The sequence below is a fragment of the Coregonus lavaretus genome (assembly GCF_964263955.1).
Source record: "Coregonus lavaretus genome assembly, contig: HAP1_SCAFFOLD_4579, whole genome shotgun sequence".
NCBI lineage: Eukaryota > Metazoa > Chordata > Actinopteri > Salmoniformes > Salmonidae > Coregonus > Coregonus lavaretus.
Genome location: NW_028161301.1, coordinates 6,357 through 23,784, shown reverse-complemented (window position 1 = coordinate 23,784; position 17,428 = coordinate 6,357). Strand labels below are relative to the sequence as shown.

Genomic DNA, 17,428 nt, shown 5'->3' with positions numbered 1-17,428 from the left:
ATACTACCATCCTCTCTATACTACCATCCTCTCTCTATACTACCATCCTCTCTCTATACTACCATCCTCTCTATACTACCATCCTCTCTATACTACCATCATCTCTCTATACTACCATCCTCTCTCTATACTACCATCCTCTCTCTATACTACCATCCTCTCTCTATACTACCATCCCCTCTCTATACTACCATCCTCTCTCTATACTACCATCCCCTCTCTATACTACCATCCTCTCTATACTACCATCCTCTCTCTATACTACCATCCTCTCTCTATACTACCATCCTCTCTCTATACTACCATCCTCTCTATACTACCATCCTCTCTCTAGACTACCATCCTCTCTATACTACCATCCTCTCTCTATACTACCATCCTCTCTCTATACTACCATCCTCTCTCTATACTACCATCCTCTCTCTATACTACCATCCTCTCTATACTACCATCCTCTCTATACTACCATCCTCTCTCTATACTACCACCCTCTCTCAATACTACCATCCTCTCTCTATACTACCATCCTCTCTCTATACTACCATCCTCTCTCTATACTACCATCCTCTCTATATACTACCATCCTCTCTCTATACTACCATCCTCTCTCTATACTACCATCCTCTCTATACTACCATCCTCTCTCTATACTACCATCCTCTCTCTATACTACCATCCTCTCTCTATACTACCATCCTCTCTCTATACTACCATCCTCTCTCTATACTACCATCCTCTCTATACTACCATCCTCTCTCTATACTACCATCCCCTCTCTATACTACCATCCTCTCTCTATACTACCATCCTCTCTCTATACTACCATCCTCTCTATACTACCATCCTCTCTCTATACTACCATCCTCTCTCTATACTACCATCCTCTCTATACTACCATCCTCTCTCTATACTACCATCCTCTCTCTATACTACCATCCTCTCTATACTACCATCCTCTCTCTATACTACCATCCTCTCTCTATACTACCATCCCCTCTCTATACTACCATCCTCTCTATACTACCATCCTCTCTCTATACTACCATCCTCTCTCTATACTACCATCCTCTCTCTATACTACCATCCTCTCTATACTACCATCCTCTCTCTATACTACCATCCCCTCTCTATACTACCATCCTCTCTATACTACCATCCTCTCTCTATACTACCATCCTCTCTCTATACTACCATCCTCTCTCTATACTACCATCCTCTCTATACTACCATCCCCTCTCTATACTACCATCCTCTCTCTATACTACCATCCTCTCTCTATACTACCATCCTCTCTCTATACTACCATCCTCTCTATACTACCATCCTCTCTATACTACCATCCTCTCTCTATACTACCATCCTCTCTCTATACTACCATCCTCTCTCTATACTACCATCCTCTCTATACTACCATCCTCTCTATACTACCATCCTCTCTCTATACTACCATCCTCTCTCTATACTACCATCCTCTCTCTATACTACCATCCTCTCTCTATACTACCATCCTCTCTCTATACTACCATCCTCTCTCTATACTACCATCCTCTCTATACTACCATCCTCTCTATACTACCATCCTCTCTCTATACTACCATCCTCTCTCTATACTACCATCCTCTCTCTATACTACCATCCTCTCTCTATACTACCATCCTCTCTATACTACCATCCTCTCTCTATACTACCATCCCCTCTCTATACTACCATCCTCTCTCTATACTACCATCCTCTCTCTATACTACCATCCTCTCTCTATACTACCATCCTCTCTCTATACTACCATCCTCTCTCTATACTACCATCCTCTCTATACTACCATCCTCTCTCTATACTACCATCCTCTCTCTATACTACCATCCTCTCTCTATACTACCATCCTCTCTCTATACTACTATCCTCTCTATACTACCATCCTCTCTATACTACCATCCTCTCTCTATACTACCATCCTCTCTATACTACCATCCTCTCTCTATACTACCATCCTCTCTCTATACTACCATCCTCTCTCTATACTACCATCCTCTCTATACTACCATCCTCTCTATACTACCATCCTCTCTATACTACCATCCTCTCTCTATACTACCATCCTCTCTATACTACCATCCTCTCTATACTACCATCCTCTCTCTATACTACCATCCTCTCTATACTACCATCCTCTCTCTATACTACCATCCTCTCTCTATACTACCATCCTCTCTCTATACTACCATCCTCTCTCTATACTACCATCCTCTCTCTATACTACCATCCTCTCTATATACCACCATCCTCTCTCTATACTACCATCCTCTCTATACTACCATCCTCTCTCTATACTACCATCCTCTCTATACTACCATCCTCTCTCTATACTACCATCCTCTCTATACTACCATCCTCTCTCTATACTACCATCCTCTCTCCCTCTCTCTATAATACCATCCTCTCTATATACTACCATCCTCTCTATACTACCATCCTCTCTATATACTACCACCCTCTCTCTATACTACCATCATCTCTCTATACTACCATCCTCTCTATACTACCATCCTCTCTATATACTACCATCATCTCTCTATACTACCATCCTCTCTATACTACCATCCTCTATATACTACCATCCTCTCTCTATACTACCATCCTCTCTCTATACTACCATCCTCTCTATACTACCATCCTCTCTCTATACTACCATCCTCTCTCCCTCTCTCTATACTACCATCCTCTCTCTATACTACCATCCTCTCTATACTACCATCCTCTCTATATACTACCATCCTCTCTCTATACTACCATCATCTCTTTACTACCATCCTCTCTCTATACTACCATCCTCTCTCTATACTAAGGACCAGATGTCGTTGTATATTTCTTTATATTAATCTTACTAAGTATACTGATCAAAAATATAAATGCAACATGCAACAATTTCAAAGATTTACAATTCATATGAGGAAATCAGTCAATTGAAATAATACATGAATTAGGCCCTAATCTATGGATTTCACGACTGGGAATACAGATGTGCATCTGTTGGTCACAGATACCTTTAAAACAATGTCACGGTATTTCTGTGCATTCAAATTGCCATCGATAAAATGCAATTGTGTTCGTTGTCCGTAGCTTATGCCTGCCCATACCATAACCCCACCGCCACCATGAGGGACTCTGTTCACAACGTTGACATCAGCAAACCGCTCACCCACATGACACCATACATGTGATCTGCGGTTGTGAGGCCTGTTGGACGTACTGCCAAATGTTCTAAAATGACTTTGGAGGCGGCTTTTGGTAGAGAAATGAACATTCAATTGTCTGGCTACAGCTTTTTTGGACATTCCTGCAGTCAGAATGGCTCCCTCAAAACTTGAGACATCTGTGGCATTGTGTTGTGTGACAAAACTGCACATTTTAGAGTGGCCTTTTATGTTCCCCAGCACAAGGTGCACCTGTGTAATGATCATGCTGTTTAATCAGCTTCTTGATATGCCACACCTGTCAGGTGGATGGATTATCTTGGCAATGGAGAAATGCTCACTAACAGGGATGTAAACAAATGTGTACCATAATATTTAGAGAAATAATTTAATCTCATGAAACATGGGACCAACACTTTACATGTTGCGTTTATATATTCTTTCAGTGTAGTTGCTTAAAGCTGTTAAGTGTGTCAGTTCTTTAATTACTTTATTAGGGTTATTTGACATTACATAAATCAACATTTCTGTAAATGTGCCAGATTTAGCTGGTTCAGCCAGCGTATTTTCATCTGTAAATTCTGTTCATAGAACTGACTGTCTCCCTGTCTGTTTATCTCTTGCAGCTAAGCCTGTGGTGTCTCCCCCCACCAACATCCGGTTCACCTCCCTGACCCCCAGCAGCATCTCCTTCACCTGGGAGGGTTCCCGTAGTGCCGGGGTCACCGGGTATTACGTCACCTACGAGGAGGCAGGGGGCATCCCCCGGGAACTCACCCCACGACCCACCGCTTACCGGAGCCAAGCCATCATCACTGGTAGGGCTCTCCTCCTCTTTTAGATCCCAAAAGCGAAACTTAAGAACAGGAAGCATAGAAATAGCGCACATAGAACCGATCTACCGCTTCTTAGACTTGCTTTCAATGAGAATTAAAGATCTATAACTCACATTTCTATGTGAATTTGGTCGGGTCGCCAACAAAGATACATACTGGACACATTTTAGGGCTTTTCACACTTCTGAACCGAGTCGAATCAAGCTGAGCTGGCCTGGTTACGCATCCATACACCTCAGTGGCTGTAAGCGTGCTTAAATAGGAAATACCATACCAGTTTGGCCTAGCATAATAGTGTGAAAAGAGTTTCGATCGAGGTGGGTTGTTTGTTTATGAACAAAACTGATGCAACCGTGGAGCAAAACGGGCGGGGCTTAGAATCAATGGATTCAGGGCTGTACGGTGCGGCCATTTTACTTGCATATGCGCCTAAATATTTTCCTGTGCGACCTGGAATTTTTATTTTATTTGTCACGTGCTTCGTAGACAACAGGTGTAGACTAACAGTGAAATGCTTACTTACAATAATGAGTGAAAAATAACATGGCTACAGTGTATTGGGAAAGTATTCAGATCCCTTTCACTTTTTCCACATTTTGTTACATTACAGCCTTATTCTAAAATTGATTTAAATTGTTTTTTCCCCCCTCATCAATCTACACACAATACCCCATAATGACAAAGCAAAAACAGGTTTTAGAAATTTTTGCAAATGTATAAAGAAAACCCGTAAATATCACATTTACATAAGTATTCAGTCCCTTTACTCAGTACTTTGTTGAAGCACCTTTTGGCAGCAATTAAGCCTTGAGTCTTCTTGGGTATGACGCTACAAGCTTGGCACATCTGTATTTGGGGAGTTTCTCCCATTCTTCTCTGCAGATCCTCTCAAGCTCTGTCAGGTTGGATGGGGAGCGTCGCTGCACAGCTATTTTCATGTCTCTCCAGAGATGTTCGATCGGATTCAAGTCAGGGCTCTGTCTGGGCCACTCAAGGACATTCAGAGACGTGTCCCGAAGCCACTCCTGCGTTGTCTTGGCTGTGTGCTTAGGGTCATTGTCCTGTTGGAAGGTGAACCTTCGTCCCAGTCTGAGGTCCTGAGCACTCTGGAGCAGGTTTTTTTTGTTTTATTTTCCTGTGTAATACTGAATGTATTATTTATTATTAAACTATGTATGTATTTTATTGTTCATTTTGCTTATTTTGAGTGGTACAGGTTTTATAAACATATCATTTGAAATGAATAATGTACCTGTAACCTGATTCCCCACATGGCAGCTTCTTGTCATTGTTGTAGCTATCCGACCGTTTAGAATCACAACACATCTGCCCCATCGACGCGCGCCCATAGTTTTCGTGACCTTGTCAGCTAACCCATCTATTGTAGCCTGTTTCTTTTACTAAGTCCCTCCCCCACACTCTGTTTATTGTTTTTAGGTCTGAAACCAGGAACTGAATACATCATCAAGATCGTCACCCTGCAGAATGCTCTGAGGAGCACCCCTCTAGTGGGCAGGGCTAGAACTCGTAAGTACAGCAATCAACCTTCCCATCTGAAAATGATGGAACCTTTATTTAACCAGGGAAAGAGCCTTGAGGTCAGACACCTCTTTATTTAACCAGGGAAAGAGCCTTGAGGTCAGACACCTCTTTATTTAACCAGGGAAAGAGCCTTGAGGTCAGACACCTCTTTATTTAACCAGGGAAAGAGCCTTGAGGTCAGACACCTCTTTATTTAACCAGGGAAAGAGCCTTGAGGTCAGACACCTCTTTATTTAACCAGGGAAAGAGCCTTGAGGTCAGACACCTCTTTATTTAACCAGGGAAAGAGCCTTGAGGTCAGACACCTCTTTATTTAACCAGGGAAAGAGCCTTGAGGTCAGACACCTCTTTATTTAACCAGGGAAAGAGCCTTGAGGTCAGACACCTCTTTATTTAACCAGGGAAAGAGCCTTGAGGTCAGATACCTCTTTATTTAACCAGGGAAAGAGCCTTGAGGTCAGACACCTCTTTATTTAACCAGGGAAAGAGCCTTGAGGTCAGACACCTCTTTATTTAACCAGGGAAAGAGCCTTGAGGTCAGACACCTCTTTATTTAACCAGGGAAAGAGCCTTGAGGTCAGACACCTCTTTATTTAACCAGGGAAAGAGCCTTGAGGTCAGATACCTATTTATTTAACCAGGGAAAGAGCCTTGAGGTCAGATACCTCTTTATTTAACCAGGGAAAGAGCCTTGAGGTCAGACACCTCTTTTCTGAACGCAACAAATTATGTTTAAATGAGGAAGAAGAAGAAAGAGAAGTTATTACAAAACCAGTGAAACTCTGTGTGAATATGTGCCTGTTGTAACAATGGCTTTTGCAGGCAAGCAATTCATGCATACTGAGGCAGCACAAATGTAAGCTCAGCTGATGTGCTTTAAGATAATGCTCTGACCTTTTGAATATCTAAACTAAGTTATTCAAAAGTTGCGATGTACACTAGTGGCAAGCTTTGCAGTTTGCAGTAGCTTCCCATTAAATCCAGCTCCAACAGGGAAGACAAGAGGACTCTATCTGTAGTGTCCCAATCATTCCCCCTGCTGGTTGAACCTAGCTACTGCAGATCCTGCTGGTTGAACCTAGCTACTGCAGATCCTGCTGGTTGAACCTAGCTACTGCAGATCCTGCTGGTTGAACCTAGCTACTGCAGATCCTGCTGGTTGAACCTAGCAACCGCAGATCCTGCTGGTTGAACCTAGCTACTGCAGATCCTGCTGGTTGAACCTAGCAACCGCAGCTCCTGCTGGTTGAACCTAGCTACTGCAGATCCTGCTGGTTGAACCTAGCTACTGCAGATCCTGCTGGTTGAACCTAGCTACTGCAGATCCTCTCCTCACGGTCTCTTAACGCTCTGCTTGCTCTGCTCCTAACCCGTCTCTCTGCTAGAACTGGCATCCCAGCTCCCCGTGCCCCAGCTCCCTGTGTCCCACCGGCCCAGTCCCGACATCCTGGACGTGCCCGAGGACGAGGTTAACCCCAACCTCCCCACCGACCTCGACTTTAACCCCAGCAACCCTAGTTTCAACACCAACCCCAATGGAAACCCCAACTACCCTGCCAACACCAACCCTAACCCCAACTACCCTGCCAACCCCAACCCCAACTATAACGGCAACCCCAACGGGAACACCAACTTCAACCCTGCCAACCCTAATGGGAAACCCAACTTTAATGTGAACGCCAACCCCAACCCTAACCCCAACCTCCCCCTCAACCCCAACGGCAACCCCAACAGCAACCCCAACCAGTTCAACCCCAACAGCAACCCCAACCAGTTCAACCCCAACGGCAACCCCAACAGCAACCCCAACCAGTTCAACCCCAACAGCAACCCCAACCAGTTCAACCCCAACGGCAACCCCAACCAGTTCAACCCCAACAGCAACCCCAACGGCAACCCCAACCAGTTCAACCCCAACCAGTTCAACCCCAACACCAACCCCAACCAGTTCAACCCCAACGGCAACCCCAACAGCAACCCCAACCAGTTCAACCCCAACGGAAACCCCAACAGCAACCCCAACCAGTTCAACCCCAACAGCAACCCCAACCAGTTCAACCCCAACCACCCCCTCAACCCCAATAGGAACCACAACTTAAACCCCAATGGCAACCCCAACCAGTTCAACCCCAACACCAACCCTAAACCCAACTTTCCCCTCAACCCCAACACCAACCCCAACACCAACCCTAACGGGAACCCCAACTTCTATGGTAGCGGCAACCTTAACCCCATTTCTAACCCCAACACTAACCCCAACCCCAACCTACCCCTCAACCCCAGCGGGAACCCCAACCCCAACTATAACGGCAATGTGAACCCCAACTACCCCCTCAACCCCAACGGGAATCCCAACACCAACCCTAACCCCAACTTCAACACCAACCCTAACCCCAACTACCCCCTCAACCCCAACGGGAATCCCAACACCAACCCTAACCCCAACTACCCCCTCAACCCCAACGGGAATCCCAACACCAACCCTAACCCCAACTTCAATACCAACCCCAGCACCAACTACCCCCTCAACCCCAACGGGAATCCCAACACCAACCCTAACCCCAACTACCCCCTCAACCCCAACGGGAACCCCAACTTGAACCCCAACTTCAACGACAACCATTTCCAGCTGGTGGGGACTAACGGCCAGGACACGCTGGGCCAGCAGGGCCAGCACATCTACACAGAGTACCAGAGCTTGGGCCCCAACCCCAACGGCAGGGACAACCAGGGCCAGGGCCCAGCTATCCACCACCGTGAGCCCCTGGTCTACGTCCCCGTCCCGGGCCCCGATGGCCAGAGAGTGCCCCTGGTCCGGGTGAACGAGGGTCCGTTATCGGGTCTTCCGTTTGGGTTCCCTGAGAATGATACCGGGTTTGGGGTACCGCAGGAGGCCCAGACACACACCACCATCTCATGGCAGGGCCTGCCCCAGAGCTCAGAGTACCTGGTGTCCTGTAACCCCATCACCAACCTCGACGAGAAGATGTTCCAGGTGATTATACTACACACAAATGCCATGAAGAAAAATACTTTTCATTTAGATGAACTGTAGCAAAGGTGTACTAGCGTACCTATACTTCTCTTTACAGCAAAAAAAAAAAAAAAAGTCCTGTTCTCAGTACATGGTGTCAGAAGTGAATGATTCTGATGTGACTGTGACATCACAGGTGTTTCTATCTGCTGTTCCCCATAATGAACCCTGACCTCATCTCTCTACCAGATGCGATTACCGGGCACCTCTACCAGTGCCACTCTGATCGGGCTGACACCTGGGGCCTCCTATGGCGTCGTCGTGGAGGCCATGAGAGGGCAGGGCAGGGAGAAGGTCCTGGAGGAGATAGTCACCGTTGGCAACGCTGGTACTACACTTTGTCAGTACCCTTTGGTGGTGTGCCGTGGTCATGGAATAACAATGAATAGCATTAGACCTTTCAATTAATACTTTTTCATGAGTTTATGTATTGTTGTCCAACGCCCTTCTAATGTATTGTTTTGAAGCTGGTAATCAGTTCTTTGGTTTCGTTGACCAGTTGTTTAGTATTTGGAAATCACATCTGTTGATAAATAGTTATGTTTGTCCGTCTGTTGGTAAATAGTTATGTTTGTCAGTCTGTTGATAAATAGTTATGTTTGTCCGTCTGTTGATAAATAGTTATGTTTGTCCGTCTGTTGATAAATAGTTATGTATGTCCGTCTGTTGATAAATAGTTATGTATGTCCGTCTGTTGATAAATAGTTATGTATGTCCGTCTGTTGATAAATAGTTATGTTTGTCCGTCTGTTGATAAATAGTTATGTTTGTCCGTCTGTTGATAAATAGTTATGTTTGTCCGTCTGTTGATAAATAGTTATGTTTGTCCGTCTGTTGATAAATAGTTATGTTTGTCCGTCTGTTGATAAATAGTTATGTTTGTCCGTCTGTTGATAAATAGTTATGTTTGTCCGTCTGTTGATAAATAGTTATGTTTGTCCGTCTGGTTGTTGTTTTGCTTTGTAATTGTTTGTTAACATGTTTTGTCCCTTCTCTCTCCCCCTAGTTCCAGGAGACAACCTCCCCTCCAGCAGAGATGTGTGTTATGACACGTTCACAGCCACCTACCATGATGTGGGTGCAGAGTGGGAGCGTATGTCAGAGACAGGCTTTAAGCTGTGGTGCAGGTGTCTGGGGCTGGGCAGTGGCCATTTCAGATGTGATTCATCCAGTGAGTGACTCTAACCCATCCCATAATGCTTCTAATATAAACCCCCTTATATTTTACCTTAGCATGGGCAGACCTGACGCAGACGACCAAGAGGGAAAAAAAAGACTAAATTATATGGTTATGGTATTTATTTTCTCTTATTAATAGCATTTGTTAATATGACTAAATCATTCAAAGCAGAAATTCAATTAAAGCCATTCTTAAATCATTGGTCATGTACATTTTATTCCTGCTCTGGGATACATAGATGTGCTAGAAGGTTAAGGTCTGCCCATGCTAGTCCCTGCAGCATGTTGGCTGTAGTAAAACATGCCACTGACAGGGCTAGAGCTCGTTGTGTCTGGGGTTTGTATTGTCAGTCCATAACCAGACGATACCAAACCCTGAGATATCATGCCATCATCATGTCTGAATGCTAAAGGTCATGGGTCAAATGACTGATGTGTTTGTGTGTGTGTGTATGAGGGATGAATTGTCCAATTTGGGTCTCAGTGAAGCTCAGAATGTTGGGTCCAATCAGACTCCTTTCTCCACCAGAGTGGGAGGAGTCGAGGAGACATGGCCATCTATCCCCCAAAACCTTCATTTGGATTTGTTGAACTAGTATCATCTCCCCCTCCCTCCCCGTCCTCTCTCCTACCTCCCCACCTATCCCCTTCCTCACCCCTCCACCCACCTACTCCCCTCTTCACCCTCTCCCTCCTACAGAGTGGTGTCATGACAGCGGGAACAACTACCATATAGGAGAGAAGTGGGACCGCCACGCTGAGAACGGTCACATGATGAGCTGTACTTGCTTGGGCAATGGGAAGGGAGAGTTCAAGTGCGAGCCACGTAAGTACTGCAGGCTACTAGCTTAGACATCAATGAATGGTTGCCAAGTTGTTCAATTCACACCAGCGTGTACAAGTCCACAGATCCTTTTAATACTACTGAGCCGAGCTGTACTGTTCTGGCCTGGTAATGCATCCACCATAGTTGCTGGACAGAACAAGGTGAAAAGAAAATATCCAATCCACAGTAAAGTTTGGGTCGCTACGACACTGTGACAAGGGCAAGAGAATTACCAGAGACCTACTGCACTGCACGTTGTTATGGTGAATGATCTATCTGTCTGTGTTTCTACAGATGAGTCGACGTGTTATGACGATGGGAATATGTACCAGGTGGGCAACCAGTGGCAGAAGGAATACCTGGGAGCTATCTGCACCTGCACCTGCTACGGAGGACAGCAGGTATCACCACCAATTCCATACTGTGGAGCACAGGATGTTGTGTAGTATACGGGATGTTGTGTAGTACACGGGATGTTGTGTAGTACACAGGATGTTGTGTAGTACACGGGATGTTGTGTAGTACACGGGATGTTGTGTAGTACACAGGATGTTGTGTAGTACACAGGATGTTGTGTAGTACACAGGATGTTGTGTAGTACACAGGATGTTGTGGTGTAGTACACAGGAAGTAAAAGAAAAGCACAGATGAGGGGAGTCTAGACTAGGCAGGAGTTGTGAACGTGTGGTAAACTGGATGCAGTATGCTCCATGTGGTGGATTATCAAAGTAAATTGAATTCTACAGGCTCCGACACTCGTTGTGGCAGGGCTTGCAAACTATTACGGACTACAAAGGGAAGCACAGCCGCGAGCTGCCCAGTGACACAAGCCCACCAGACGAGCTAAATTACTTCTATGTGTGCTTCGAGGCAAGCAACACTGAAGCATGCATGAGAGCACCAGCTGTTCCGGATGACTATGTGATCACGCTCTCCGTAGCCGATGTGAGTAAGACTTTTAAGCAGGTCAACATTCACAAGGCCGCAGGGCCAGACGGATTACCAGGACGTGTACTCCGAGCATGCGCTGACCAACTGGCAAGTGTCATCACTGACATTTTCAACCTCTCCCTGACCGAGTCTGTAATACCTACATGTTTCAAGCAGACCACCATAGTCCCTGTGCCTAAGAACACCAAGGTAACCTGCCTAAATGACTATCGACCCGTAGCACTCAAGTCGGTAGCCATGAAGTGCATTGAAAGGCTGGTCATGGCTCACATCAACACCATTATCCCAGAAACCCTAGACCCACTCCAATTTGCATACTGCCCCAACAGATACACAGATGACGCAATCTCTATTGCACTCCACACTGCCCTTTCCCACCTGGACAAGAGGAACACCTATGTGAGAATGCTATTGACTACAGCTCAGCGTTCAACACCATAGTGCCCTCAAAGCTCATTACTAAGCTAAGGACCCTGGGACTAAACACCTCCCTCTGCAACTGGATCCTGGACTTCCTGATGGGCCACCCCCAGGTGGTAAGGGTAGGTAACAACACATCTGCCACGCTGATCCTCAACACGGGGGCCCCTCAGGGGTGCATGCTCAGTCCCCTCCTGTACTCCCTGTTCACCCATGACTGCATGGCCAGGCACGACTCTAACACCATCATTAAGTTTGCCGACGACACAACAGTGGTAGGCCTGATCACTGACAACGATGAGACAGCCTATAGGGAGGAGGTCAGAGACCTGGCAGTGTGGTGCCAGGATAACAACCTCTCCCTCAACGTGACCAAGACAAAGGAGATGATTGTGGACTACAGGGAAAAAAAGAGGACTGAGCACGCCCCCATTCTCATCGACGGGGCTGTAGTGGAGCAGGTTGAGAGCTTCAAGTTCCTTGGTGTCCACATCACCAACAAACTAACATGGTCCAAACACACCAAGACAGTCGTGAAGAGGGCACGATAAAGCCTATTCCCCCTCAGGAGACTGAAAAGATTTGGCATGGGCCTCAGATCCTCAAAAAGTTATACAGCTGCACCATCGAGAGCATCCTGACTGGTTGCATCACCGCCTGGTAAGGCAACTGCTCGGCATCTGACCGCAAGGCGCTACAGAGGGTAGTCACTGGGGCCAAGCTTCCTGCCATCCAGGACCTCTATACCAGGCGGTGTCAGAGGAAGGCCCTAAAAATTGTCAAAGACTCCAGCCACCCTAGTCATAGACTGTTCTCTCTGCTACCGCACGGCAAGTGGTACCGGAGTGCCAAGTCTAGGTCCAAAAGGCTTCTTAACAGCTTCTACCCCCAAGCTATAAGACTCCTGAACAGCTAATCAAATGGCTACCCGGACTATTTGCATTGTTGCTCTTTAATTATTTGTAATTTTTCTATTTTATTTATTTTTTACTTCAGTTTATTTTAGTCAATACTTTCTTAACCAACAATGCAGTTAAGAAAAATAAGTGTTAAGGGCTTGTAAGTAAGCATTTCACTGTAAGGTCTACAGCTGTTGTATTCGGCGCATGTGACAAATAAAATGAGATTTGGACTTCAGTGAATGTAAGGACACAACAGATGTATGAGAGTGTCAGTGCATTTGTTCTATGTGGTGAACGGCGTGTCATCTCCCCAGGGCTGGCGCTGTGAGAACTGCAGAAGACCAGGAGCTCAGACTGAGGTGGATGTGGATCTGCTAGATTCTCAAATACACCAAGACGCATTTGACCGCTACAGGGAGAACGCCCTGAAAAAACTGGTGGGTGTTCCGGCCTCTCAGTCATAGAGATACAATATTATACAGTTTCCCTGACCAAGATGGCCGTCCGGCAGTTATGTTAAAGGTTTGCCACTGACCATTCTAGTGTTTTTATTTAATTCTGTGCTCCTAGGATTCTAAAGACTGGCCCATAATAACATTGACACAAATGTCTTTGTGACGTCCCATATGTCAATAGAGATTGTATATCAGGTGTACATGCATTTCCTTATTGACTATCATGCAAACATGTACTTTAAATGAACTGAACGTTTCCTTTCTGTCTTCCAACAGAACATCCAGTGTCCTATAGAGTGTCTGAGACCAGAGCTCCTAGCGGACTCCCAGCAGCCCTCAGAGTAAAGAAGGGATGGTGAAGGAGAACCCTCTCCTCCTGAGACTCTACTCACATACAGTGCCTTCAGAAAGTATTCATACCCCTTGACTTATTCCACATTTTGTTGTGTTACAGCCTGAATTCAAAATGGATTAAATATATTTGAATGACAAAGTGAAAACATGTTTTTACAAATATATTTACATTTTAGTCATTTAGCAGACGCTCTTATCCAGAGCGACTTACAGTTAGTGCATACATTATTTTATATTTTTCATACTGGCCCCCCGTGGGAATCGAACCCACAACCCTGGCGTTGCAAACACCATGCTCTACTGAGCTACATCCCTGCCGGCCATTCCCTCTCCTACCCTGGATGACGCTGGGCCAATTGTGCGCCGCCCCATGGGTCTCCCAGTCGCGGCCGGCTACGACAGAGCCTGGATTCGAACCAGGATCTCTAGTGGCACAGCTAGCACTGCGATGCAGTGCCTTAGACCACTGCGCCAAAATGATATACATAAATATTTAATTTACTTATGTATTCACATTCCTGAGTCAATACTTTGTAGAAGCACCTTTTGGGTTAAGTCTCTAAGAGCTTTGCACACCTGGATTGTACAATATTTGCATATTATTCTTTTTTAAACTCTTCAAGCTCTGTCAAGTTGGTTGTTGATCATTGCTAGACACTCATTTTCAAGTCTTGCCATAGATTTTCAAGCCGATTTAAGTCAAAACTGTAACTAGGCCACTCAGGAACATTCAATGTCGTCTTGGTAAGCAACTCCAGTGTAGATTTGGCCTTGTGTTTTAGGTTATTGTCCTGCTGAAAGGTGAATTTGTCTCCCAGTGTCTGTAGAAAGCAGACTGAACCAGGTTTTCCTCTAGGATTCTGCCTGTGCTTATAGCTGTATTCTGTTTCTTTTCATCCTAAAAAACTCCCTAGTCCTTGTCGATGACAAGCATACCCATAACATGATGCAGCCACCACCATGCCTGAACATTTGAAGAGTGGTACTCAGTGATGTGTTGTGTTGTGTTGTGTTTGGGACAAATCCAACTTTGTATTCAGGACAAAAAGTTAATTTCTTTGCCACATTTTTTGTAGTATTACTTAAGTGCCTTGTTGCAAACAGGATGCATATTTTGGAATATTTGTATTTTGGAATACATCTGTTCACTCTTTTATTTAGTTTAGTATTGTGGAGTAACTACAATGTTGTTGTTCTCATATCACAGCCATTAAACTCTGTAACTGTTTTAAAATCACCATTGGCCTCATGGTGAAATCCCTGAGCGGTTTCCTTCCTCTCTGGCAACTGAGTTAGGAAGGACGCCTATATCTTTGTAGTTACTGGGTGTATTGATACACCATCCAATGTGTAATTAATAACTTAACCATGCTCAAAGGGATATTCAATGTCTGCTTTTTTTATTTGTACCCATCTACCAATAGGTGCCCTTCTTTGCGAGGCATTTGAAAACCTCCCTGGTCTTTGTGGTTGAATCTGTGATTGAAATTCACTACTCGATTGAGGGACCATACAGACAATTTTATGTGTGGGGTAAAGAGATGGGGTAGTCATTTAAAAAATCATGTTAACCACTTATTGAACACAGAATGAGTCCATGCAACTTATTATGTGATTTGTTAAGCACATTTCTACTCCTGAACTTTAGGCTTGCCATAACAAAGGGGTTGAATACTTATTGACTCAATACATTTAAGCTTTTAACATTTTTTCTTAATTTACAAAATGTTCTACAAACAATATTCCACTTTGATATTATTGGGTATTGCGTGTCACTGATTTACATTTTACATTTTAGTCATTTAGCAGACGCTCTTATCCAGAGCGACTTACAGTTAGTGATTACATTTTTTAAATTATTATTATTTTATTTTTTATACTGGAATCGAACCCACAACCCTGGCGTTGCAAACGCCATGCTCTATCAACTGAGCTACATCCCTGCCGGCCATTCCCTCCCCTACCCTGGACGACGCTGGGCCAATTGTGCGCCGCCCATGAGTCTCCCGGTCGCGGCCGGCTGCGACAGAGCCTGGATTCGAACCAGGATCTCTAGTGGCACAGTTAGCACTGCGATGCAGTGCCTTAGACCACTCACACCATCTCAATGTAATCCATTTTAAATTCAGGCTGTAACACAACAAAAAATGTGGAAAAAAGTCAAGGGGTGTGAATACTTTCTGAAGGCTCTGTATCTGTGCCTTTACACAGAGTTATAAAACCTAGAGTGCACTTGGTCAGTCTCACGAAAGACTGATAGCATGCGCCATCTTTTTAAGTAGTCAACTTTGGTGGGACTTCCTGTGTGTTGCCCATAGAAATATAATTCCTTTTGAATTCTTAAGACTTGTATTTTTATGGTGATGTCTTCCCATGCTGTCACAGAAGTACTCAATGGAAAATATACTGTAGGAAGTGTTATAACTCTGTGGTGCCTTCCTGTTCCCGTCCTTCACTAACCTAATCAGTGGTCTGGTCTGACCAATAACCACCGCCCTGCTGCTTCTCCACATCGCCACGCCTTTCTATAGCGTCACTTCAAAATACCCCCCAAGGCAAAGAAAGGGTCTTTATATTTTAGTGGTTGGTTCCTTCCTTCGAGACGTTCCAACGACAAGAGAAAATAGAACATCTGCACAGAGGTCCTAAAGCCGACCAGTATTGCTCTTCCAATTCCTCCTGTAGCCTACTCTGTTTGTACTCTGTGCTGCCTGCACCGGAGGTTTCTCTCTCTGATGTGAGATTTTACCCCAGAGAGACATTCACAGAAGTTTAACAATGGAAAACTGACTGCATCATCAGTTGTCTGGAATGGAGAATATTTTCAACCTATCCCATCCTAGCTCAAAATGGTTTTACAGAGAACTAAGATCAGTGTCTTAAGTAGAACCCTATTCCCTATATAGTGCACCACTTTTGGGTGCTTCTTTTTTTTTTTTTTACAGAGGTCTCACCTGAAATCCTTGTCTCTCTTGGAGACTTCAACTACCAGTCTAAAAAAACATTCCCTTTTAAAACAAAGCACTGTCTTTAATGCAGTGGTATTCCAAAGTCATGGTCTGCATGGGGTCGCCAAAATGTTATATATATATATATATATACACACACATTTTAGTTTTTAGGAACCAAAAATGAAGAGTACAGATTATTGTATGGGACAATTTACAAACGTTTTTGAGAAATCATTTGAAAAATAAAATTGTATTAAGTAAATGTATTTATTGGTTTCTTTTCATTTTGAGAAGAGATGTTTATGTAAAAATCGAAATTTACAGATTAAGGTTGTCATTAGTTTTGGGGTGGGGTCGCGAGAAATGTGGTCCCCAGAAATTCTGTTGGGGGGGGGGGGGGGGGGGGGAAGTTTCAATACCACTGCTTTAATGCAAGAGTTGTATCACAGAGGTACACTGCAAGCGGGAGTTCATTCAACGTCCAGAAATGTATCTTGTTGTTTTCATGTACTTCTGCCATTTTGTGGACGGAAGCTCTAAGATGGCTGTCAGTTGAGTTGCATTCCTTCATACCATTCTCAACTGCTATGTTTTGTCATTTTAACACAAAGACTATCTTTTTATTTATCCTTTTTTTTCCAAGCATTTTGTTTTAATGCCATTTGGGGTGTACACGTTTTGTTCATTTTTTTTTATATTGGAGGTGCCAAAGTCTTAACTACTGTGGACTGAATTCCTTTTTAATAAACAAACAAAAAAATGTTTTTGGAATGGTCTGTTGTCAACG

The 17,428-nt window shown here is 44.5% G+C and overlaps 1 protein-coding gene across 1 annotated transcript in view; it reads left to right on the top strand.

The window, feature by feature from the left end:
* LOC311120837 (fibronectin-like) overlaps window positions 1-15,383 on the top strand; it is a gene marked incomplete at its 5' end in the record, with an annotated part of 38,516 nt that extends 23,133 nt beyond the window's left edge. Inside the window, 9 exon segments of the mRNA XM_084195401.1 lie at window positions 3,818-4,009; window positions 5,465-5,554; window positions 6,955-8,564; window positions 8,793-8,931; window positions 9,610-9,774; window positions 10,483-10,608; window positions 10,903-11,009; window positions 13,196-13,318; window positions 13,613-15,383. Of these exon segments, the coding sequence (XP_084051527.1) occupies window positions 3,818-4,009; window positions 5,465-5,554; window positions 6,955-8,564; window positions 8,793-8,931; window positions 9,610-9,774; window positions 10,483-10,608; window positions 10,903-11,009; window positions 13,196-13,318; window positions 13,613-13,681 (2,621 nt within the window). The 3' untranslated portion in view covers window positions 13,682-15,383.
* Between the last annotated feature and the right edge of the window lie 2,045 nt (window positions 15,384-17,428).